This window comes from Mustelus asterias, chromosome 13, assembly GCF_964213995.1.
Source record: "Mustelus asterias chromosome 13, sMusAst1.hap1.1, whole genome shotgun sequence".
Lineage (NCBI taxonomy): Eukaryota > Metazoa > Chordata > Chondrichthyes > Carcharhiniformes > Triakidae > Mustelus > Mustelus asterias.
Window position 1 is genome coordinate 95,650,634 of NC_135813.1, and position 25,294 is coordinate 95,675,927.

General features: G+C 43.7%; 1 protein-coding gene across 1 annotated transcript in view; it reads left to right on the top strand.

Moving 5' to 3' along the window:
- The window catches only part of LOC144502909 (rabphilin-3A-like), a 150,261-nt gene that overhangs the window by 101,947 nt on the left and 23,020 nt on the right, over positions 1 to 25,294 (top strand). Inside the window, exons 9-13 of the mRNA XM_078227321.1 lie at positions 3,692 to 3,775; positions 10,773 to 10,991; positions 18,861 to 18,940; positions 19,855 to 19,929; positions 22,595 to 22,704. Of these exons, the coding sequence (XP_078083447.1) occupies positions 3,692 to 3,775; positions 10,773 to 10,991; positions 18,861 to 18,940; positions 19,855 to 19,929; positions 22,595 to 22,704 (568 nt within the window). The remainder of the gene's footprint in view (positions 1 to 3,691; positions 3,776 to 10,772; positions 10,992 to 18,860; positions 18,941 to 19,854; positions 19,930 to 22,594; positions 22,705 to 25,294) is intronic.

Sequence of the window (25,294 nt, forward strand, 5' to 3'; positions counted from 1 at the left end):
CAAATCTCTACAACCAACCAGATCTTAAAGATACAGACAATGTGAGTGGAGGGAGCATTAAGCACAGGTTAAAGAGATGTGTATTGTCTCCAGACAGGATAGCCAGCAAGTCCAGGAGGCAAGCTGTGTGGGTTACTGATAGTGTGACATAAACCTAACATCCCGGTTGAGGCCGTCCTCATGTGTGCGGAACTTGGCTATCAGTTTCTGCTCAGCGACTCTGCGCTGTCGTGTGTCGTGAAGGCCGCCTTGGAGAACGCTTACCCAAAGATCAGAGGCTGAATGCCCGTGACCGCTGAAGTGCTCTCCCACAGGAAGAGAACAGTCTTGCTTGGTGATTGTCGAGCAGTGTTCATTCATCCGTTGTCGTAGCGTCTGCATGGTTTCCCCAATGTACCATGCCTCGGGACATCCTTTCCTGCAGCGTATCAGGTAGACAACGTTGGCCGAGTTGCAAGAGTAGGTACCGTGTACCTGGTAGGTGTGAATCCCAAGAACAAGATTAGTAGCTGTGGACACACCAAAAGAATACATTGTCCTGCTAATAGAAACACTTTGGTAGACAATTACACCACCCAGGGAAGGCATACGTATGTTAATCTTTTAGAACAACAGAGGCTGGGGGGGCGGGGGGAGGGGGGGGGACAGACAGCCAATACACAGAAAGAACCATCAAAGAGAAAGGATAGTATAATTGGCAAGCTTTGTGAAAGCAGGGAGACAGATTCCAACCAGCAGCCTGAGGGGCAGGTTTCCATCTAGTAGCCTCGAAGCCAGTTCGAGCTAGCAGTACAGAAGCAAGAGTGTAGAAACCTTCGTGGAGGTAGTTAAAACCATATCTTTGCTGAACGAAGAAGTGACGTTCTGCATCATAAGTATTCAATCATATACAGTGTGGTAACTGAAGCTGGTCTTTACTTATAGACCTGTTGAGTTGGATGCTGTCTGGGTAGAGGGAAATCCTGAAAGAGTTCAGATCTCGTGAGTGTATTTTGGATCAAAAAATTTCTACTTAAACTGTATGGGTGTGTTTAGTAGTTATGTAACTGTATACACAGACCCGGCTTGGGTCACTGTCTGTGTGGAGCTTGCACATTCTCCTCGTGTCTGCGTGGGTTTCCTCCGGGTGCTCCGGTTTCCTCCCACAGTCCAAAGATGTGCGGGTTAGGTTGATTGGCCATGCTAAAAATTGCCCCTTAGTGTCCTGGGATGCGTAGGTTAGAGGGATTAGCAGGTAAAATATGTAGGGATAGGGGGGTAGGGCCTGGGTGGGGTTGTGGTCGGTGCAGACTCGATGGGCCGAATGGCCTCTTTCTGTACTGTAGGGTTTCTATGATTAGACCATTATAGTGTACAAGAGTAGAATTTCCCCATCCTGCCCACCACAGGAATCATAGCAGGTGGGACATGGACCATGCAAATGTCCAATGACCTCAGGCAGGATTTTCTGGCCTTGGGGCGAGTGCGGCTGGGAAATGCTGCCCTACAATGTCTTTTCTTTCTTGTAATAAATAGCTTTAATGCATGTTATACTGTGACTGGACTGGTTACTGTTCTCACTGGGTCTTGCATGTGGATCCTCACACCATTCCTGTAAACAAAATTATACACCACCACGAACTGGTGGGACACCCTCGCAGCTATCAGCCGGGTTTGTAACACCTCTGAACACAAAATATGTTCAACAGAAACAACAAGAACAGATAAAACAGCAGGAAAGTAAAGCAAAACATTGTGTCTTCCAGCAAGGACAAGGAGTGTTGGCCAGGAATTACTCCGCAGGAGGGAAATGGGTTCATGCCATGATCCTTGCACAGACTGAACCTGTCTCATACTATCCAGACCAGAGATAATGTCACCTGGAGGCCGCATGTGGACCAGTTGTTGGCAGGGAGAACCGATCCACTGGAAATGGAACCTGCAGAAAATTTTACTCAACTGTACTAAGTCCTGACCTGAATCTTTCTGAAACCCTGACACCGATAGACATGGTTGAGGAAGACAACACCTTACTGTCAGACCAAGCACAGAACCAACCTCTAATTACCACATCGGCACTGGTCAAAACAACCACTGATGAAGTTGGTACAAAGACGAAAACGCCAGAGGTTACAACAAGTGCAAAGAAGAAGGCACCAAACGTTCACCATCAACCATTCTGAGAGCGATGAGCTCCAAACTGTCTGACTTATTGATTATTGGTGGGCGGCACAGTGGTTAGCACTGCTGCCTCACAGCACCAGGGACCCAGGTTCGATTCCCAGTTTGGGTCACTGAATGTGCAGAGTTTGCATGTTCTCCCGATGTCTGCGTGGGTTTCCTCCGGGTGCTCCGGTTTCCTCCCACAATCTGAAAGACACGCTGGTTAGGGTGCATTGGCCCGAACAGGCGTCAGAGTGTGGCGACTAGGGGAATTTCACAGAAACTTCATTGCGGTGTTAATGTAAGACTTGTGACTAATAAATAAACTTTAAAAAAGCTTTGCTTTTGATTATTGTTCATGTTACACTGGTTGATATTGTTGGGGATGTTCAGTTTCATAGAATCATAGAAACCTACAGTGCAGAAAGAGGCCATTCGGCCCATCGAGTCTGCACCAACCACAACCCCACCCAGGCCCTATTCCCACAACCCCATGCATTTAACCAGCTAGTCCCCCTGACAGTAAGGGACAATTTAGCACGGCCAATCCACCTAACCCGCACATCTTTGGACTGTGGGAGGAAAGAGGAGCACCCGGAGGAAACCCATGCAGACACGGGGAGAATGTGCAAACTTCACACAGACAGTAACCCAAGCCAAAAATTGAACCCGGGTTCTTGGTGCTGTGCCGCCGTGCCGCCCATTCGAGTTTGAAGGGGGAGGAAATGTTTTCTTTTTACATCAAGTCTTAGTAACTACACTAAGCACTGTGTATTAATATAAACATCTCGTCACCGGAAGTGACGTCACAGGTCGCCAGAAGGAAGAGCCTATAATGAACAAACCTTGTAAATAAAGCTCCATTAGTTTTTAACCCTCCGTGCTTCCTTGCGTCAATTCCACAATACACAGCATTTAAACCTCTTTGAGAGACCTGCTGAACATACAACATTTCCCAAATCCCAGGAGGGCAATCTTGAACGTATTAGGGTATTGTTTATTTAAACTTTTAAGTATCTTGAATACTTAAATTTTTTGAGACTTCTCTTCAAAGTAAATAATTCCAAGCACAATCAAGTGTGAGATATCCCTCAGAGCTATTTTTAAAAACCTTTATTTCACCTGACAACTGAATCAACATATTTTCTTAAACCAACACCCAGACAAAGCAAATTAACCAGTTATTTATCTCATTGCTGTGGATGCAATATTTGCTCATCCAAAATGTGTTTCAAATACAACAGCAGATATATCATGTCACAGTCATTGTGTGAAACATTTTGAGTGGATTCAGTGTGATAAGTGCTATATAAATGTTATGAATTATATTTTAATACAGGTTCTGAGCATTAAAACAAATCGAATGTTTAGTTAGTATTTTGAAGAGATGTGTTAGTTGCTGAACTTTGTCACTTAAACGATTGAACATGCACATGATTCTATTTTTGTCTGGATTATGACATAATTACTGTTGAGGTTTGTCTTTAAAGTGGTTTTCTGTTCCATTACTTCCTGTTGACACTTGTTCTCACTTGCTCTCCCTTCTCAGGTGGACGACGCAACATTTCAGCTCAAGGTTCACGACCATCCTCCACTCCACACCAAACTAACCCAGCGCAGCCACCTCAAGCAGGTAAGTACCTCAAGGAATAGAATGTGACCGTAGCCAAAAAGATCTGAAAATTAATGGTTGATGCCAAAAATGTCTGAAAACCTTCTGTGACGAGGAATTATGTATTTTTTTCCAGCACTTTATCATCTCCACTGCATACAAATGATTCTCGGCTCCTTCAAATAGGTTGCGTTATTAGACTTCAAGTGGGTAGAAACATTAATTCTCTCTTTGTTTGCCCTCTATTACCATTAAAATTATTGGAAATTTGCATCAAATCACCAATGTGACTTCAGCATTCAATGCAGTTAGTGTATGTGAAGTGTAGACCAACAACAGATCATGACCTTACTGTATTATGTACATGCAAAGTGAAACAGTGCTATGCAAACTATTTCCAGTGTTACCACATTTTAACTCAGCACTACCGTCTCATGCAAAATTAGGGACTGGCAACAATTTCAGGCCTTGCCAGAGACACCCATGTCCCATGAACGAATATATTAAAAAACTCTTGAAAATTAACATGACCAGTGAAAATAAATCAGCATTAAAATTGCATAGTAACATACAGTATACAGTTATTAAAGTTTCCATCGGTCAACGTACACAATATTATCATACAAAAAACTTACCCCCGAACAGCCTCTCCCAATCAACGGCCACCAATTCCTGCCTAATCTGGCTATGGTTAGCCTTCCCCCAATTTAGCACCCTACCCTTAGGACAACACTCGTCCTTGTCCATTACTATCCTAAAGTTAACAGAGTTGTGGTCACTATTTGCCACATGTTCCCCTACCGAAACTTTGACGACCCGAATGGGCTCATTTCCCAGAACTAGATCCAGTATAGCCCCCTGTCTAGTTGAGCTATCTACATACTGTTCCAAAGAACCTTCCAGTGCGCATTTTACAAATTCCTCCCCGTCCAGACCCCCAGCCCTAAGCACTTTCCACTCTATACCAGGGAAATTGAAGTCTCTCACTACAACAACCCTATTTTTTCCACATATCCAGAATCTTCTGACATATCCGTTCCTCCACTTCCTGTGGGCTGTTGGGTGGCCTGTAGTATACCCCCAGCATAGTGATTGCACCTTTCCTGTTTCTGAGCTCCACCCACAGTGACTCATTACATGACCCCTCTAAATTGTCCACCCTCTGCACCGCTGTAATATGCTCCCTAACTAATATCGCTACTCCCCCACCTTTTTTAGCCCCTCCTCTGTCTCACCTGAAACACTTATACCCCGGAATATTCAGCTGCCAGTCCTGTCCTTTTAACCATGTCTCCGTCACCGCAACCACATCCAAATTCCGCGTAAACATTAAGGCCCTAAGTTCGTCTGTCTTACCCGTTACGCTCTTGCATTGAAGCAGATGCCCTCCAGACCCACTCAGGTCATCCTGCTCCAGAATGCTCTTCTTCTTAGCTAGCCTTGCCCTGACCCCCAGCTCGACCCCAGCCTCAGTACTTACTGACCTACTGTTTTGATCCCCAACCCCCTGCCACACTAGTTTAAACCCTGCCAAAACACTCTAGCAAAACTCCCAGCCAGGATATTTGTGCCCTTCCAGTTAAGGTGTAACCCATCCTTTCCGTACAGGTGCCATCCTCTCTTGAAGAGTTCCCAATGATCTATGAATTTGAAACCCTCCCTTTTGCGCCAGTCCTTTAGCCACGTGTTCAATTGTAGAATCTCCCTGTTCCTGGCCTCACTAGCACTAGGCACCGGGAGCAGTCCAGAGATTGCTACCCTAGAGGCCTTATTTTTTAGCCTAGCACCCATCTCCCTGAATTGCTCTCGTATGACCCCCCTGCTCTTTCTACCTACGTCATTTTCACCAATGTGTACAATCTAGTGCACCTTGTAGACAGTACAAAATTCTGCCACTGTGCATCAGTGGTGGAGGGAGTGAATGTTTGTGGATGAGGTGCCAATGAATCAGGTGGTTTTGTCCTGGTTGGTATCCACCTTCTTTAGTGTTGTTGGAGCCGCACTCATCCAGGCAAGTGGAGACTATTCCAGACTCCTGATTTGTGGCTTGTAGATGGTGGACAGGCTTTGAGGAATCAGGAGGGAAGTTACTTGCTGCAGGATTCCTACCCTCTGAGCTGCTCTTGTAGCCAAGGATTCATATGGTGAGTCCAGTTCAGTTTCTGGTCAATGGTAACCCCCAGGATGTTGATAGTGGAGGATTCAGTGATGGTAATGCCATTGAATGTCAAGGGGCGATGGTTAGATTCTCTCTTGTTGGAGATGATCTTTGCCTGGCAGTGTGGAACAAATGTTATTTGCCACTTGTCAGACCTGGATATTGTCCAGGTCTTGCTGCATTTGGACATGGACTGCTTCAGTATCCGAGGAGTCGCGAATGATGCTGAACATCATGTAGTCATCAGTGAACCTCCCCACTTCTGATCTTATGATGGAAGGACGGTCATTGATGAAAGAGTTGAAGATGATTCGGCCTAGGACCCTGAGGAACTCCTGCAATGGTGTCTTGGAACTGAGATGATCAACGTCCAACAACCACAAGCATCTTAAGCTAGGTTGACGACCAACCAAGTGGAGAGCTTTCTCCCTCATTCCCATTGACTCAGTTTTGCTAGGGCTCTTTGGTGCCAAATTCAGTCAAATGCTGCCTTGATGTCAAGGGCAGTCATACTCTCATCTCACCTCAAGCTCAGCTCTTTTGTCGATGCTTGAACCAAGGCTGTAATGAAGTCAGGATCTGATTGACCCTGACAGAACCCAAATAGAGCATCAATGAGCAAGTTATTGCTGAGTAAGTGCCGCTTGCTAGCACTGTTGATATCCCCAGCCATCACTTTGCTGATGATCGAGAGTAGACTGATGGGGTGGTAATTGATCGGGTTGGGTTTGTCCTGCTTTGTGTGTACAGAGCATAACTGGACAATTTTCCACGTTGCTGGGTTTATGCCAGTGCTGTACCTGTACTGGGTAGGGGTGCAGGACACGTACCCATGCTGTGCCCCTCCCTCCCCAAAAACCTACCCACACTAACTGGGTAGAGGAGGAAAACCAAAGCTGAAACCAACCTGCTTCCAACACCCACTTTCACATGAATCCCACTGAGGCCAGCTTGGAGTTTGCACCACCAGTGGCAAACAAAAGGTTAGTGTTAGTTAAATCCAACTCCTTCAGTCCCTTTCTCCTTCCCGCCCCCCCCACCGCTTTCCCTGATGACCAAGTTTTGAGACCTAATCTATCTCTTTCTCCCTCTGCTTTTAAGTGAAAAGATAAGAAGGGTTTTATAAGTTAGCTCTGCTGCTTTAATCGTTATCTTTATTGTTTTTAAATTATCAATTTATTGCTTTGACATAGATTTTTGTTGGCTCCACCAGGTATATATGTTTTCCTCGTATCTTAAGCTTTGTTTTTGAAGACCATGTTTGATGTTGTACTAAACCATGTCTCGGGCAGTCACTGCTGGGTTTCTTGTTGAAAGGGAATGAAGGGCTCAAGAAGTCTGGTTGCTTTTTGGAGGTCATTTTTGCTCCACTTGAAACAGGAAGAGCTAAAGATGCTCAGCACATCTGGCAGCATCTGCACAGAGAGAAAGAGGTCAGTGACCCTCCAACAGGGCTAGTGAACATCGTGGACCTTCGCATTAACCCTGTTGCTCTCTTCACAGATGCTGCCTGGTCTACTGAATATTTCTAGAATTTTCTGCTTATAATTTCAAATTTCCAGCACCCGCAGTATTTCACGCTCCTGTTATATGCTCCCTGCTGGGCATTTATAAGTGTGGTTAGTTTCAATTTAAAGTGAGAAAATATTTATCACTCAGTGCAAAATGTATTTTTTCTGTGAACATTGATTGGTGCTAATTTGCTGTAAAGTTTGCCATTTTTCAATTTGGAAGTGAAACCAGGAGCTATGTGCCAATGGAACATATCACTGTTAGTTCAAGATATTCTCATTTGTACATCGGATTGCTGACTACATTGCTTATGAGGTTCAACTCTTTTAGATGTTGCTGACTAGATATTGTATCGGGCCGGATTCAAAGAAGCAGAACTGGTTGCACATTATGAATGATCAAGTTGCGTGTAATAGTCTTGGAAAGCCATGGTTATACAAGTGTATTATACTGAAACTGGAGCTTTCAATGGACATTCTAAATGGAGGCATAGAGTACAAAAACCAAGAAGTTTTGCTGAACTTATATAAACCAGCTGGACCCCACTGTGATTATGATTCCCAATGCTGGACACCTAAAGGGTGTGAGGGGGAAGGTTAAAGGTGGGAGTAGGAGAGAATTCAGCACCCAAAAACAAGAAAAGCACCTGAGCTTCTCTACTTGGCCCTAGGGTAAGAATGAGTTGGAATGGAAACCTATGAAATGAGTTAGATTTTCAACGAAAAGATGTAAGGAGAAGAAACCACATGAGGGTTGTCCAGTGTTATCCACATGTGAATATTCAAGGAACAAAATTGGGCGAGTATCAGTTGAAATGGTTGCAGCAGCTGACTGACCACCTTCCCCTCCAATTCTGCTCCCTTTCAGCAGGTAGTCATTTTAACCTCTCTTGAACAAGTGGGACCCCTATTAAATAACAGTGCTTGACATCATCAGGGCCTGATTTTAAAAGGCTCCTTGCTATGTCTGCACCACCAGTCAGTTCAATATGGTGAAAGGCAAGCTGGGGCCCCCGAGAGGGTTCATCAGGCAGGTAAGAATTGGGGTAATTTTCTTTGGCTATCTTGCACGTCAAGTGGAAATGTTCCTTCCAATGTCCAAAATGCCCTCCCAATCATTTATTTGCATGTGGAAGAGCATTCCTTTTGATCTCCAGCCATTCAGTGCTTCCTGCAGGTTTGGACAGGAGATTAAAATCAGGTGGAGGGTTGTTTCCAAGGCCACTCACTAGAAGACGACTGTGTACACTGCCCGATGCACATCTCTCATCAGAGTTTGTGTCCCCTCCACACCATTCAACTCCCAGTGAAGAAGTGATTAAGAACATAGGAATAGGAGTAAGCCATTCAGCCCATCATGTCTGCTGAGCCACCATTCAATGCAAACATGACTGATCGGGCATTTCAATGCCTTTTCTTAGAATCTTAGAATCCCTACAGCACAGAAAGAGGCCATTCGGCCCATCGAGTCTACACCGACCACAATCCCACCCAGGCCCTCCCCCCATATCCCTACATATTTACCCACTAATCCCTCTAACCTACGCATCCCAGGACACTAAGGGGCAATTTTAGCATGGCCAATCAACCTGACCCGCACATCTTTGGACTGTGGGAGGAAACCGGAGCACCCGGAGGAAACCCACGCAGACGTGAGGAGAATGTGCAAACTCCAGACAGACAGTGACCCAAGCCAGGAATCGAACCCAGGTCCCTGGAGCTGTGAAGCAGCAGTGCTTACCACTGTGCTACCGTGCCGCCCACACTATCCCCATTATCTTTTATATCATTGTTAATCAGAAATCTATCGATCTCTACCTTAAACATACATACTGACTGAGCTTCCACAGCCTTTTCGGGTAGAGAATTCCGAAGATTCACAACCCTCTGTGTAAAGAAATTTCTCCTCATCTTGTTCCTGGTTTCCCTTTATAGTGAAGCTGTGTCCCCTGGGATGGCACAGTGGTTAGCACTGCTGCCTCACAGCGCCAGGGGCCCGGGTACAATTCCCGGTTTGGGTCACTGTCTGTGCGGAGTCTGCACGTTCTCCCGCGTGGGTTTCCTTCGGGTGCTCCAGATTCCTCCCACAGTCCAAAGGACATCCTGGTTAGATGCATTGACCATGCTAAATTCTCCCTCAGTGTACCCGAACAGGCGCCGGAGTGTGGCGACTAGGGGATTTTCACAGTAACTTCATTGCAGTGTTAATGTAAGCCTATTTGTGACAACTAATAAATAAACTTTAAGACAAGACTCCCCATCAAAGAGAAATATCTTACCTGCATCTACCCTGCGTATTCATCTAATCTGATTGGATTTCACTAGCTATCAACCCAGCTGACTTCAATACGTTGAAATCCAATCATAAATCTCCTCAACTCTGAGCAGCACGGCTTTCTGAGAAAATGCACAGGGTTTCCCAAAATAGAATTTCACTCCTAGAGAAAGGAAAGTCCAGGGAAAGTACCCTTGCTCAAATTTGATTTAGAAAATAAAGGTAGAACTTGCTTTAATGGAGGAAAAAATGCTTTATCAGGTCTTCCTTGGTGCTAAACTATTCTTAATATACCATAGATACCTTGCTGTCCATGCCAGCCATTTTTTAAAAATCCATGATTTCAAAGCACCTTGCGTACTGCACCAATGTCTTGCCATCCTGCCTTCAAATCCAGTGTCTAAATGTTGTTGAGTAGAGATGCAGAAATCCAAACTCAAATATGGTTTCCCATGGGCAAGGGCTCTCCATTCACTCTCTGGCGGTCTCAAAGCTTCTCCCACCTCCACTTGCTGAATCCCCATATTTTAGCTTGGATGCACGCTCGAGCCCCAGTCACTGTCAACACCACATTTGCAAGACAGCAAGTAAGATCCAGTTTGAATCCTCATGACTGGTAATAGAAGAATTCAATGATGGCAAGTATTTTACTTTTGTACAGAATGGACAGGTATACTTTTCAGTAGAAATTGATCTTCGAAGAATTTCCTTCCCCATTAAAATTCATTAGGGCTCTTTCATGGAACTCCGTTCTGGTTCCTTTTCTACTGTCAATGTGAGAGAGCTGCTGACTCTTCAGGCTAACTAGACTGACATATTTCTGATCTCCCTGTTCACAGGTGCTCCTGGAACCCATAGGCCAGGTCAGGGAATGACTCCCAGATATCCAGAGCAAATGTCAAGTAAGAATGGTTATGAGCAGTTCCATTTTCAGTGTCTCATTTCTCATTTCAGTTCTTCCTGTTTCTGAATCCCTAGATTCATCTTGGAACATTCTACCATCCAGCAGCTCCTCAATCTGAAGTGAAGTGAATAATTGTTCTCTGTTTTCTTCTGTTTGTTTTCTCTCTGCAGTGGGAGGTCCTCCCTCCTTGTCGCATTCAGTGACCAATCAGCCCACTCCACCACCTGATGCAAGCTACACCCCGGTGAAGGAGGAGAGAGTTGTCCGCCAGCACCCACAGTATACAGCACCAAGTACAGCCTCAGCACTGCCTCCTTCCACTCGACAACAGCAGCAGCAGCAGGAGGAGGAGGATGAGGATGGAGATCTTTATGACTCGGATGAAGCCAGTGAGTAATATTTTGGTCCACAGATACACGTGGATTTGTTACAAAATGCACAGCAAGTATAATGTGTGGTAAGTACTGCCAATGATCATTAGAGGAATCCAACATTTCACTCTTGGGCTGAAAATAAAAGCAAAAAGTACCAGGGAGATGTAATGTCGCAACTACGTTAGGGATTGTGGGTTTTAACAAGAAGAAAAGAACGTGTTTTGCACACATGGATTCAAAGTAGCAACAACAGATTTATTCTAGGTGTGATGTTCTCAGCATAGAGTACAAACGAAAGTAAAACAGCAGCCTGTGGCAACATCCTAATGACATCACTATCAAATCAAGTGATCAGCCCGTAAGCATTCATGTAACCCGTTTAAATATATAACAGCCCCCCCCCTTGTGGTAATGACAACAAATTATTACAATGATACTCTAGACACAGTACTATACATCATTAAGCATTATACACAGTCAATAGGAAAATCAAATCGGGACGATGTCTATTCCTCTTGGTTGTTCTTGACTCTAGAAGTATGATTTGGAACTTCACTAGATAATTCTTCTCTTAGAACTAATTCTGCATTATTCTTGCATGGTATCGTAGCTAAGACACAATTATCAGGCAACCCAGATTCAACTAAGTCCTCCGTAGTAATCTTTACAACACCAGGGACTAAAGAAGTGGTACTTGAGATGGTTCGGAGAAATCATTTCGAGATGATAACAATTGGTCAGCATGATGTCACCAAGCTAGTTCATCACAATCTGAATGGTGTAAGAAATTGGGCTTGTTTTTTGCTAAAACTATGGCTGGTACCCATTTCTCAATTGTGGCATGGTTACGCACTAACGTTCGACCTCCTTGTTGAAATGAGCATTGTTTAGCCCTCACGTCTCAAGATTGATGTTGACGTTCGACTATCTTTTAAGTTTCTGGAGGTAATAACAAATCAAACATAGTTCTCAACTCTCTCTTTAAGAGTAGCAACGCAGGTGAATTTTGGGTAGTCGCATGAGTAGTGTTTGTACAAGATGCCAAAAAGTTATTCACATGACGTGATAATGAACCTTGTTCCTTTGAAGCTTTTAAAAATGTTTCAAGGATTATACGAATCTTTCAGCTAATTGGTTGGTTGTTGGATGATAAGGTGCAGATTTTAAATGCTGAATTCCATTCATTTAGTGATAATCCTGAAACTCTTATGAAGTAAACTGTGCACAATTATCGCGAACAATTTGCTCCAGTTTACCAAATCTTGCAAAGATTTCATTAAGTTTTTCAATGGTTTGTTCAATTGTAGAAAATCTTATGATAACAACTTCTGGCCACTTTGAGTGTGCATCAATTATGACTAAGAACATCTAACTCTCAAACGGACCAGCAACATCTAACTCTCAAACGGACCAGCAAAATCTACATGTGATCATTGCCTCAGCATTCGAGGCCACTCTCAAGGGTGTAAAGGAGACAATGGGGTGTGTTTCTTATTTGTGCACAGGATTGACACTTTCCCACTTTTTCTTCAATCTGAGCATCCAAACATAACCAGGTGCTAATTACTTCATCCAATCTAAGGGCAGCACGGTGGCACTGCTGCCTCACAGCACCAAGGATCCGGGTTCAATTCCGGCCTTGGGTGACTGTGTGGTGTTTGCAGGTTCTCCCCAATTCTGGTAGCTTTCCTCTGGGTGTTCTGGTTTCCTCCCACAGTCCAAAAATGTACAGGTTAGGTGGATTCGCCACACTAAATTGCCCCTTGGTGTCCTAAGATGTGTAGTTTAGGTGGATTAGCCACGGTAAAAGTGCGGGGGGTGGGGGAGCCTGGATGGGAAGCTCTTTCGGAGAGTCAGGGCAGACTCCATGGGCCGAATAGCCTCTTTCTGCACTGTAGGGATCTATGACCAGGATGTTCTTTATGTAGCTCAAAAACTCTTCCAGACAGGCTAGGAGGAATGATCACTCAGATTCATCACAATGTACGCCCACCTCGATGGACAACTCAAGCTTTCTTGACACATATGGTTTCATATCAGGATGTGGACAATGTGTCCCAGCTATTGTTCCTTTCGATACCATATCCATCACCTTCCCCACCACGGGATCATTTCTGGGACGTCTCTGAACTTGAGAAGCTGTCACAGACAAATGATGTACCAGTGAAAAATAAAGAATATTAGCAAAACTGGTTGGTGGCATTGGCTCAACAGATAAAAGTAAGCGTGATAATGCATCAGAATTAACATGGCATTCTGACTGATCATACTTTATATCATAAGAATGTGCAGATAAGATCGGTGACAATCTTTGCCATTGACTAGCAGCTAACAACGGTAGGCCTTTATATGGCCCAAAAATAGTAAAGGGTTGACGATCAGTCAATAATGTGAAATGACAACCATGTAATTGACGATGAAACCTTTGGATGCCAAAAATTATACTCAATGGGCGGGATTGTCTGGCCGTACCTGCCCCAACACTGGAGAAACCCACCCGAGGTCAATGAACCTTTACATGCCCCCCCCTGAACTGAACTGCCATCTGTAAAAGATCATGCTTTTCTTTCTTGATATGCAGACCATGTGCTTGAAGACATTTCAATGTTCTTCTAAATTATTCAAGTGCTTCTATTCACTGGACTCTGTAATTATATCATCTAAGTAACAGAGAGACCATTTAAAATCTGATCCATCAATCTTTGGAATAACATCTGCACCAGCCCTATTCCAAAGTGTAATCTATATAACAAAAAAGACTGTTATGAGTAATGATGGCAAGCAATGGTTGCAAGTCAGCAGCTACATTGATCTGTAACAATGCTTATGAAAGATCAATATTGCTAAATTTGCCACCTTATAACTCAGCAAACAAATCTTCAATTAAAGGAAGCAGATATTGATTAGCACACATCACTGAATTTATGGTCGTTTTAAAATCACCACAAATATGAACTGAACCATCTGGTTTCATGGCAGGTACGATAGGGGTAGCCCAGTCACTCACTGTAACCCGTTCTAACATACCAGTGTTGTGGGAAATTACCACCGGAGTCAGACTGGGGGTTCAATAACACAGTTTTATTTCGGACACGAAGCTTCGAGGGCGAAAGCACTAGTACTCCGCAGTACTTGGCAGCTACCTTCTCAATAATACAATAGCAGTTGGTCATTTTTATACCTTTCAGACAATGGATAGTCCGGATATTAGCCATTTAACACATCGTTATAGACAGATCATGGTGACCGGTAGTTAACACATCATTACAATCAGACAGGTACAGACATGGGCATTTAACATCGCATTGTTTCATAGAATGGATACATTTCCTCTATCAATGACTATCAAGGATTGGTTTCGGTCTATACATACAGTGATTGGTTTTGCTGCATTTATGTATTTCTGTTCCCATCTATGGCTGATCTTATTATCAGACCTTATTGTCCTGGGTCTGTCCTTATCTTTAAAGTGCCTCAAGCTCTGACTAGCTTTCTGCAGTATTTGGTTCCTGCATGTTTAACGTTAAATAACTGTCTGTGCTGCATGTTTTAACTTTAAGTAGCTGTCTGTGCTAAAAGCCAGTGCCTGCTTAATGTCTCTTCCCAGGTAACCATTTTTATAATTTTCCCCACTTCACCAGTATTAACAAGTTTTACTAATTCTTCTTCGATCTTGGGACGAATTACATATGGCACCACTTTTGCTTTGAGATTCTTTGGTTGACTGTTAGGCTTTATCTGAAGTTTCACTTAACTCCCTGCATTGAGCCAAGTGTTTCTTCGTATACACTCTTGTATTTATCCAGAAGGTACTGTAAGTCTGTTTTGACTTTGACCTGTCTGTTGACAGCACTCCAATTCAGCTTAATCTTCGCCAACCATGATCTCCCAAATAGAGCTGGAAAATTACCACGGACCACATGGAGAGGCAACTCCACTGTTTGTCCACTCAACTCTACATTGACCAATGGTGTAACCTTTTAATGGCACAATCTCTTCCATGTATGTTTTTAAAATCACATCAGCTGGTTTTAAAGGAAGATGCTTCAGCTTTTGTTGGTATGTAGTGTCAGGAATTAAAGGTACAGCAGCACCAATATCAATCCTCATCCCAATAGGTTGTCCACTTAACTTTGGAATCACCCGGAACCTATGTGATTCACCCTGTATGGATAAAGCATTCAGATGGAGCTCATCATGTTTCTGGACATTCTCTTCTTCAGAGTCATAATTCTTCTCTTGCTCCAACATTCACTTACTAGCCCATTCGTGACGTGTTTGTAGCTGTTTTGATTTCGTATGGGCAGTTCCCAACTTCATTCCTGCACAAAATTGTGAAGCCTCTTTAGCAGCCAATTCCATCAACACTGCACTTTCTACTGCTGTCTTTAAAGTCAAAGCATGTTCAGTAAGTCATATTCTTTGGACAGCCTCATTTTGAAGACCAATAACTAGACAATTTCGAAGAGTAACTTCTAACGACTCAAACTCACAATGTTGTGCCAGCCTTTTTAGGATTGCCACAAACTGAGCAATGCTTTCACCTTCCACCTTCCTTTGGTGAAACCTGAACCGTTTCACAATGATCAATGGCACTGGAGAGTAATGCCCTTCAAGGACCTATGTCAAGTCATCGTAAGCTTTGGTCCCTAGCTTTGCTGGATGAAACAAGCACCGGAGTAAATTGAAGGTTTTACTTCCTATTGTACTGAGAAAAACTAGTACAAGCAACTCGTTTGCAATTTTATTTGCTTGTACAAAGTACTGAAGCCACTCGGCATAGGTACTCCATGATTCATTTTCTTAATTGAAAGGGCCTATGGATCCCAATTGACCAGCCATTCCTCTTACAGACATGAGCAACTCGAGACTCCTCAGCATATATTTTTACTGTCGTCTCAATACTTCCCTTTTTTACCCTGGAGACTGTTGAATTGATTTTTTTTTTCAAACAATCCCAGCCGTACAGCAAAGCATTCCTTCTTTTCAAATATGCCAGATATTGCCTGGAATTTCACCTCTGATTGGAAAACCCCTCTTTTAAAACCACACAGAGAGCTTTTTTCCTCACTTGTCTTCCTGCACTGGAATTTCAATCTTTAATCCGATAAGGCAGCTGCCTGCTTAACCAGGCTATTTAACTTACTAAATGGTTATTACTTCGAGATCAGAATCTTGACTCTTGCTCTAAAATTGAACTGGAAAAAGATTTACCAGTTGAATTCCCACTTTGATCAAAATTCCCGAATATACTCACTCAGTCTCTGTCTCACTCAGGCCGAAGTCTCCTCTCACTTTCAAAAGCCCACATTGACCCCTTAATGACCTTTGGGTCACCTTGGATCTCGGTCTTCTTGCAAGCCAATGTCTTCTAGTCTACACCTTGCAGCTCCGTCTTTAAACTTGGAGCCTCTCTCCAGCTGCTCCTCACGCTCGACCTCACTAAAGAGGACCATTTTTCCCAGATTCCTGTTCTTTGTTCCTTTTATCGGAAGCTCTTCTTGGTACTTGCTTCCGTCCCTCTCCTTGGTTTCTGGAACTTTCTTCTTTAGTTTCTGAGACTTGCTTCTGTAGTTTGGGACCTGCTCTCTGCAGCTTCCTTTAACATTTTGCCTGTTGCAGCAGTTTCTGTGAGCGCTATTTACTCCTGCATTATTCTTTCAACTGGGTGAACTGTTTCCGCTTGTCTATGTGGATGCTGGCTGATAAGAAACAGTCTATTTTTTAAAATATACGCTGGGCAGGATTTTCCGGCCCTTCCCGCTGCCAGAATCTTCCATTCCCCCTGTGGCAGGTTGCCAGGCAGTGGGGAGGGTGGGCCATACAAAATGCCACAGACCTCGGCAGGACCAGAAGATCCACTGATGGAAAACCGTCTCCACCACCAGGAAACATGCTGCTGTGGGTCTGGAAAACCCCAGCCAGTGTTTGTTTTAGGGGTTTGATTTATGAAACCTAATGCAGCATCTAAACAAACCCACAGACCTGCAGGCTACTTTTAAAAATAAAACCAAAACTCAAGGTTTTTAACCCTTTCTTAACACACAAGCTTAAACTTAAAAGCCACAAACACAAAAATAACTTGCTTAAAACTATTTTTATTTCCTAACTGAGCTAATAGAGTGGATACAGAGAGACTGTTTCCTTTTGTGGGGTACAGCATAACCAAATACCATCAATGTAAGATAGTCACCATGGAAACCAATGGTTTAGGGAGTTCTTCTGATCTCCTTAAAGAGTGATGAGAATCTGGAACTCACGACCAGAGGAAGTGATTTAAGCCAATAGGATGGATGCATCAATGGGAAACCTAGAAAAGCATGTCTGGATAGACTTAGACATTAGAAAGGTGGATGGCTCAAGTGGAGCATAAACACTGAGATGGACTGGTTGGGCAAATGGCCCATTTCTCTGCTGTATATCTTATGTAATCCTGTGTAAAGACAGACATTGTGCAGCAGACCGAAGCCCAGAAACTATGTTGAGCAGTAGAGTCCTAGAATCATAGAATCCCTACACAGTGCAGAAGAGGTCATATGGCCCTTCAAGTCTGCACCAACTCTCTGACAGAGTATCTAACGCATGCCCTTTCCTCTGACCTAGCTGCACAACCCCACGGCTAATCCATCTAACCTACACATCTTTGGACAATGGGAGGAAGCCAGAGCACCTGGAGGAAACCCACACAGACACGGAGAACGCGCATACTCCACACAGACTGACACCCAAGGCCGTAATTGAACCCCGGTCCCTGGAACTATGAGACAGCAATGCTAACATTGTGCCACCCAGTCATGGTCAATATGTCTACATTAAAATTTCTTAGCCTACTATTTTAATCTATTTTGTATTATTGGGCGCGACCTTGCCAGCTCATCGTATCAGTCAATCAGCGTGGCCAGCCAGGAAGATAGCATGCTAGGCCAAAAATCTGATTCGCACCTGGCACCATAAGTGTGCCGGGGCAGTGCCAAGAGGACGTGACCTAGGTGGGGCTATACACAATGACAGGGGGCTTATGCATGGGGGGGCGTTCTGCAAGGGAAGGGTTGTGCAGGGGGAAAAGGGATGGGTCAGGAGAGATGTCAGAGTCTGCCAAGGGACTCATTTGGAGGGACCTGATACCTTGATGCCAGCAACCCGTGTTAGAATCATAGAATCCCTACAGTGCAGGAGGAGGCCATTTGGCCCATCGAGCCTGCATTGACAACAATCCATTCAGGCCCTAACCCATGTATTTACCCCACTAATCCCCTTATCCTTCCCATCTTGGGACACTAAGGGGCAATTTAGCATGGCCAATCCACTTAACCCGCACACCTTTGAACAGTAGGAGAAAACCAGAACACCTGGAGGAGATCTACGCAGACACGGGGAGAACGTGCAAACTCCACACAGACAGTGACCCAAGGCCAGAATTGAACCCAGGTCCCTGGCACTGTGAGGCAGCAATGCTAACCACTGTGCCACATATAAATGCAACTTGCAGAGGATGGTGTTGGTGTGGGCGATAGCAGTGCCGATGATTTGGGTGAGGGGCAGATGGGAGGAAGTCTCCCATGTCTGTGGGAGATCCAATATCTCTGCTAAAGTAGTGGACCAAGTGGTCACACAATATAAATTCCAGGCTCAAGCATTTACTATATAATATCATAATCTTTCAACTGAGACCATCAGGCAAGCATACCAATGCAATAGTACATTACATCCTGAGATGCACAAATGAGCAGTTTAAATGATGGAACTGAATTTACCTTTAAGATGATGGCTATTAAAATAGATCACAATTTTAAACCAAAATAAATGCTGTGATTGACTGTTTTGCTTTCATAACTCTCGTTGGTAATGGTTTTGTTGAAGAAGTTGTATTGGTTGTGTTCACAGCTACATTGGGAGCACTGGAGTTCAGCCTAATATATGACCAGGTCAACAATGCTTTGCACTGCACCATCATAAAAGCAAAGGTGAGGTGTCTGATTTATTCATTTTCTAATGGACTCTGTAACCAAATTCAAAATGAGGATCTGAGAAAGAGTCAACTAGTTAGCCCTATTCTCTCTCCACAGATGCTGTGAGACCTGCTGATGATTTCCAGCATTTTCTGTTTCAGATTCCAACATTCACAGTAATTTACTTTAATTCAAAATGAGAATACTGGGTAACCAAGGATATCAAGGCAATTTCCAGTCAACTTTGAAATTTTCTGTCACCCCCAAAGAATTGTAAAGTCCTCAATAATATGTGGTTCCAAATGTTTTTATTTCAAAGAACTGTTTGGGTTCCTGCTGTCTGACAACACATGTATAGAAACATAGAAAATAGTAGGCCATTCCACACTTAGAGCCTGCTCTGCCTTCATTTTCTCCGTGGCTAATCATCAAATTTAATATCATGATCCCGCCTTCCCTCCATATCCCATGATTCCTTTAGCCCCAAGTACTATATCTACTTTCTTCTTGAAATCACACAATGTTTTGGCCTCAACTATTTTCTGTGGTAGTGCATTCACAATATGGCAATATGTTAGAATGGTAATTAAAGACACTCAGTGGTGAGTCAGTGAAAACACTCCTTTTAGAGAAATTGGGAGGTATAAGTCACTTCAAAAATTTGTGTTAGCATCCAGTTCAGACCAACAGGAGGAAAATCTCCAACCTTACCTGTAAAGGTGCCACATGGTTTGTGTTTGTCAGATTTCAACCCCTTACTAAGTCTGCAGTGCTTAATTAATTTTAAACTGGTAAGCACATATCAAGTCAAGCAGAGGTACTGTTGGAGGTGGTGACTCCATGTTGTTTACATATGGCCATATTGTGAGATTCAGCTATGGACTTAACCCAAGTGCTGACTGGGCGTTTGTGATCTTCCTACCTTCCAGGGACTGAAACCCATGGACTCCAATGGCTTGGCTGATCCATATGTGAAAATACATCTCCTGCCAGGGGCCAGCAAGGTAAGATGTTCCTGTCAGATTGTAAACATCATATTGTATTACTGTTGGTGCAAGATGCAATATGGTCTATGCCCACTGTAATGTATTGGGGAGTTAGCTGTGCCACGATAATAGAAATCAAAAACATAGAATCCCTACATTACAGAAGCAGGCCATTCGGCCCATCGAATCTGTACCGATTCTCCGACAGAGCATCACACCCAGACCCTATCCACATAACCCCATGTATTTACCCCACTAATCCTCCTAACCTACACATTCTGGGACACTACGAGGCAATTTACCATGGCTAATCCCATAATCTACACATCTTTGGACACTAAGGGGCAATTTAGCATGGCCAATCAACTTAACCTGCACATCTTTGGATTGAGAGGGGAAACCGGAGTGCCCGGAGGAGACATGGGGAGAACGTACAACCTCCACACAGACAGTCACCCAAGACCAAAATTGAACCAGGTCCCTCGCGCTGTGAGGCAGCAGTGCTAACCACTGTGCCACCCATAAACGTACATCATAATTACATTCATTGTGTAACTATCACCCAGTAGGTATTTACAGTATCACACAATCTTTGGACTGTGGGTGGAAACTGGAGCACCCGGAAGAAACCCACGCAGATACAGTGTTACAAGTCAGATTGGATACTTCAAGGTGCTCTATGAAGCTCGCCTGACCTGTAACGTTTTACATTGAATTTGGCTAGGATCAGCATGAGAGGTTCCACCTCAGGTGTGATTCAACTGACCCACGGGGACCTTTTATCAAAAACAAAATTTAATTAAGAATATTGTTGACATGTATAGTAAGACAATTAGCAAGAACTTTTAACAATTACAAACAAGAAACACAACAACCACGATAATGTATAACTCTTAAGGAAATATCTCGAATGTGTTCCAATCAAAGCCAACATCCAATACACAAAACCCTCCAAATAAGCACAATACAGCATAGGTTAATGCCCACTTGTAACAGGAATCCAGCCTACTGGGTTGAATGCTGAAAATCCCTTGTGAGAAACTCAGAAGAGGTTGTAGTCGAATCTGTTTCCCAAAACACAGCTTATTTAAGGCAGAACTAAATAAAGAGAAAAAGAGAGAAAGAGACTGCTTCTTAGCTTGCTGCTAAACTACTTCCAAACACTCCCCAAAATGAAAAAAATCCTATCACCTGACTGCCACAAACGAAACTGAAAGCCCCATCATCTTGACTGCCACGGAGTAGCTCCACCCCCCAATGACATCGTTGAAGCTGTAGGCTCCATGATTTTAAAAAAACTTTCTTAAAAGGTACACTCACATGACAACGGGGAAAACGTGCAAACTCCACACAGACAGTGACCCAAAGCCATAATTGAACCCAGGTCCCTATTGCTGTGAGGCAGCATGCTAACCACTGTGCAACCGTGCCACTCATAAACATGATGTACGTTTATGGGCAGCATGGTGGCACAGTGGACCTGGGTTCAATTTCAGCCTTGGGTGCCTGTCTGTGTGGAGTTTGCGCGTTCTCCCACTGTCTGCGCAGGTTTCCTTCCGATGCTCCAGTTTCCTCCCACAATCCAAAGATGTGCAGGTTAAGTTGATTGGCCATGCTAAATTGTCCCCTAGTGTCCAAAGATGTGTAGATTATGGGATTAGCCATGATAAATTGCCCCTTAGTGTCCCAGAATGTGTAGGTTAAGAGTATTAGTGGGGTAAATACGTGGGGTCATGTGGATAGGGTCTGGGTGGGATGCTCCATCGGAGAGTTGGTGCAGACTCGATGGGCCAATGGCTAACCACAATGCCACCATGCCGCCCATAAACATACATCACAATTACACAAGTCGTGTTTCTATGGCTGTGTTACTTATGATGTATGGGGAGTGTCTGTGACAAGTTAACAGTTGAAATGCTATGTCTGCATAACAGTTTTCATTGACATCTGTAATTAATATGTCTACATTAAATGTCTTCACCTACCATTTTAACCATGATACAGTTATCAACATATCAAGGTAGATCTTTGTCTGATACTGTAAATACATACTGGGTGATAGTTATTTGGTTTGGACTGTCACACAAAGTCAAAAGTACAGCGTAATTTCTATACTATTATGTTCCCCTTACTTTCCAATACATTCGAGAAAAGTTTTGATCTCAGCCAGGCAGAAGGCTCAAAATGGAAGGCAAAACATTTACTGGAAGGAAGGATGGGAAATAATGGAAATTTGGGTGCTTTGAAGCACTTCACATCAAATGAATTCACAAAGTAACACTGTAACCGCCCACCAGAGTGGGTGGCTTCCTCACCCTGTCAATTGATAAAGAATCCGCAATCGGAACAGCACAAGAAATATAAATACATTTCAATATGAATCAACAACCAGATGGAGTTCCCCTAATTTAATGGTAGGTAGATGTACGCACTGATAGAGTAATGAGTACATTTATACTGAGTCAGTTAATCTAAATGTCATGATACAGGAAGCTGCCTCAGAAGACCAGGCCCTAACATAAACCACTGACCGCAGCAAAGATGGGCAGGGAATTTGAGAAGAAAAATAAACTAGCCTGCTAAAATGTCAGAATTGTTCATGCTTTTTGAAACCCCCCCCAAAATGGCAGTCTAAGGAATTGAATGAATTGACATCTAACATCTTTATATTCCAAACATACAGTCAAACAAGCTACGCACAAAAACACTGCGCAACACCCGAAATCCTGTCTGGAATGAACGGCTAACGTACCATGGAATCACTGAGGATGACATGCAGAGGAAAACTCTCAGGTGAGAAATGTTGACACAGTGGAAAGCAATCCCTCCGGCAATCTCAAACCAATCAAAAAGCTCTCCAGTAATCTTCAACTAACTCAGCAACGACTAGGAATTAGTGCATTGTGAATAGTCATAAGAACATAAGACATTGATGGCTATTCGAGGCTCCTCTGTCAGTCTGTAAGATCATGGCTGATCTTCTCCATCAGTTGCAACTTCATAGCTGCGTGTTAATTCTGCATAATCACATTATGATTAAAGTGCCCTGTTGTCATGCCTATAATAGCAGACTGTGGCATTTTCTCTGCTATCAAGGCTCACTGGCCTACAGTTCCCCGTTTTCTCTCGCCCTCCTTTTTTGAACAATGGTGTTACATTTGCAATGCTCCAATCCATGGGGACTGTTCTTGAACTTAAGAGAATTCTGAGAGATAAAAATTAACACATTCGCTATCTCTGTTGCCATCCCTTTCAAAACTCTACGATGTAGGCTATTAGGTCCAAAGGATCTGCTGAGCCCCTTCCTCACCTTGCTACCCCACCACCAGCAAGATAGGGCTCAGGCCTCGCTTTTCCTATAGCTTCATTATTTCCTTCCCAATTGGAAGCCAAGTCTGTCAATTAAACCGAGATCAGGGCATGGAGCCAGTCAGTGACATCAAAGTTTTCTACAAAACTGCACAATGTGTGTGTGTACATCTTGAATGATAGGTTTCCCATACTCTACTGTGCCTCAAGCCCCTCCACTCTTGGCTAGTACCCCAATAGAAAAGCTCCCACTCTACCCTGAAAAGTCATTTAATCTATTTGCCATTTCCTTATGCCCCATTATAATTTCTCCTGTCTCTAAGGGAGACTTACTAATCTCTTCATTTTAAGATACTGTATCTATCAAAGCTGTTACAATCTTTTAAATCTCTTGCTCATTTCTTAATTCTTATGGAAACATATAATCATTTAAATAATTAATTAATGGGTGGGATTTTCCAGCTGGGCTCACCCCTAAACCGTAAAATCCCTCCCAAGGTCAATGGACCTTTGCATGGTCTGCAGCACCCTCCACCCCTGCCCACTACAATTCCTGTGGCGGGCGGGACGGGACAATACCTCCCATAATGTGTGCTTATTAGTCTCAGAGAACAGTTAACTGCCAAGCCTTTGCTCAAATTCAAACCAGGTGAGTCAATTCTGATTCGTCAAGGCATTGCCCTGGGGATTGACTCGGGGAATGGCTATCTCCCAAGTTTTTGTTTAGTTGAAAAAACACAATGCATGGCCATGCTCCTTCTGTCTGCAAAGGCGCGATAGCACAGTGGTTAGCACTGCTGCTTCACAGCTCCAGGGACCTGAGTTCGATTCCCGGCTTGGGTCACTGTCTGTGTGGAGTTTGCACATTCTCCTCGTGTCTGCGTGGGTTTCCTCCGGGTGCTCCGGTTTCCTCCCACAGTCCAAAGATGTGCAGGTTAGGTTGATTGGCCATGCTAAAAAAAAAATTGCCCCTTAGTGTCCTGGGATGCGTAGATTAGAGGGATTAGCGGGTAAAATATGTAGGGATATGGGGGGAGGGCCTGGGTGGGATTGTGGTCGGTGCAGACTCGATGGGCCGAATGGCCTCTTTCTGTACTGTAGGGTTTCTATGATTTCTATGATTTCCCCAGTTGACCTGCTTGGTTTGAATTTGAACAAAAGCTTGGCAGTTAACTGTTCCCTGATGCATTCTTCATGGCAACACCTGCACCAGAGTCCCCTTGCCAACCAACCAGCACTCTCTTTTCTTGCAATAAAAACTGTTGTTTCCTTTTCTATTGGTATTTTTGCGAACAGTCCCGATGAGTTCAAGATAAAAAGATATTTTTTCAGCAATGCTCACATTCTGTTCTATCAAGCAACTACAATACAAATTATCCTTCAGTTTTCCCAGTGTTTCATTAGGCTTATCCAGTGAATAGCTGATGCACACAAAAGGAAATTTCCAAGGATAACTGCTGAATTAGCTGGTTTCAGTTTGGGCTGGAGTCTGAGCACAATTGTGCTCAATGCAGTGCCCCTTGGCTAAAGATCAACCAGGATAAACATTTCAATCCCTATTCAGTGACCCATGATAGAAGAGCACATATGTTAATGTCAAATGAACATCACTGGGCGGCACGGTGGCACAGTGGTTAGCACTACTGCCTCACAGCACCGGGTTTGATTCCCGGCTTGGGTCACTGTCTGTGTGGAGTTTGCACGTTCTCCCCATGTCTGCGTGGGTTTCCTTAAGGTGCTCCGATTACCTTTCACAGTCTGAAAGACGTCCTGTATAGGTGCATTGACCCGTACAGGCACCGGAGTTTGGCAGCTAGGGGAATTTCACAGTAATTTAGTTGCAGTGTTAATGTAAGCCTACTTTGACTAATAAATAAACTTTGCTTTACTTACTTTAAATGAAATCTCCTTTCCTGGTCTGGCCAAATGTGACTCCAAATACACATGTGGTTGACTCTTAAAATAGCCTTGCAAGCCATTCAGTTCAAGGGCAATTAGGGATGGGCAATAAATGCTGGCCCAACCCTTGAATGAATAAACCTCCCCTTCTTTAACATACTTATAAAACCTACTT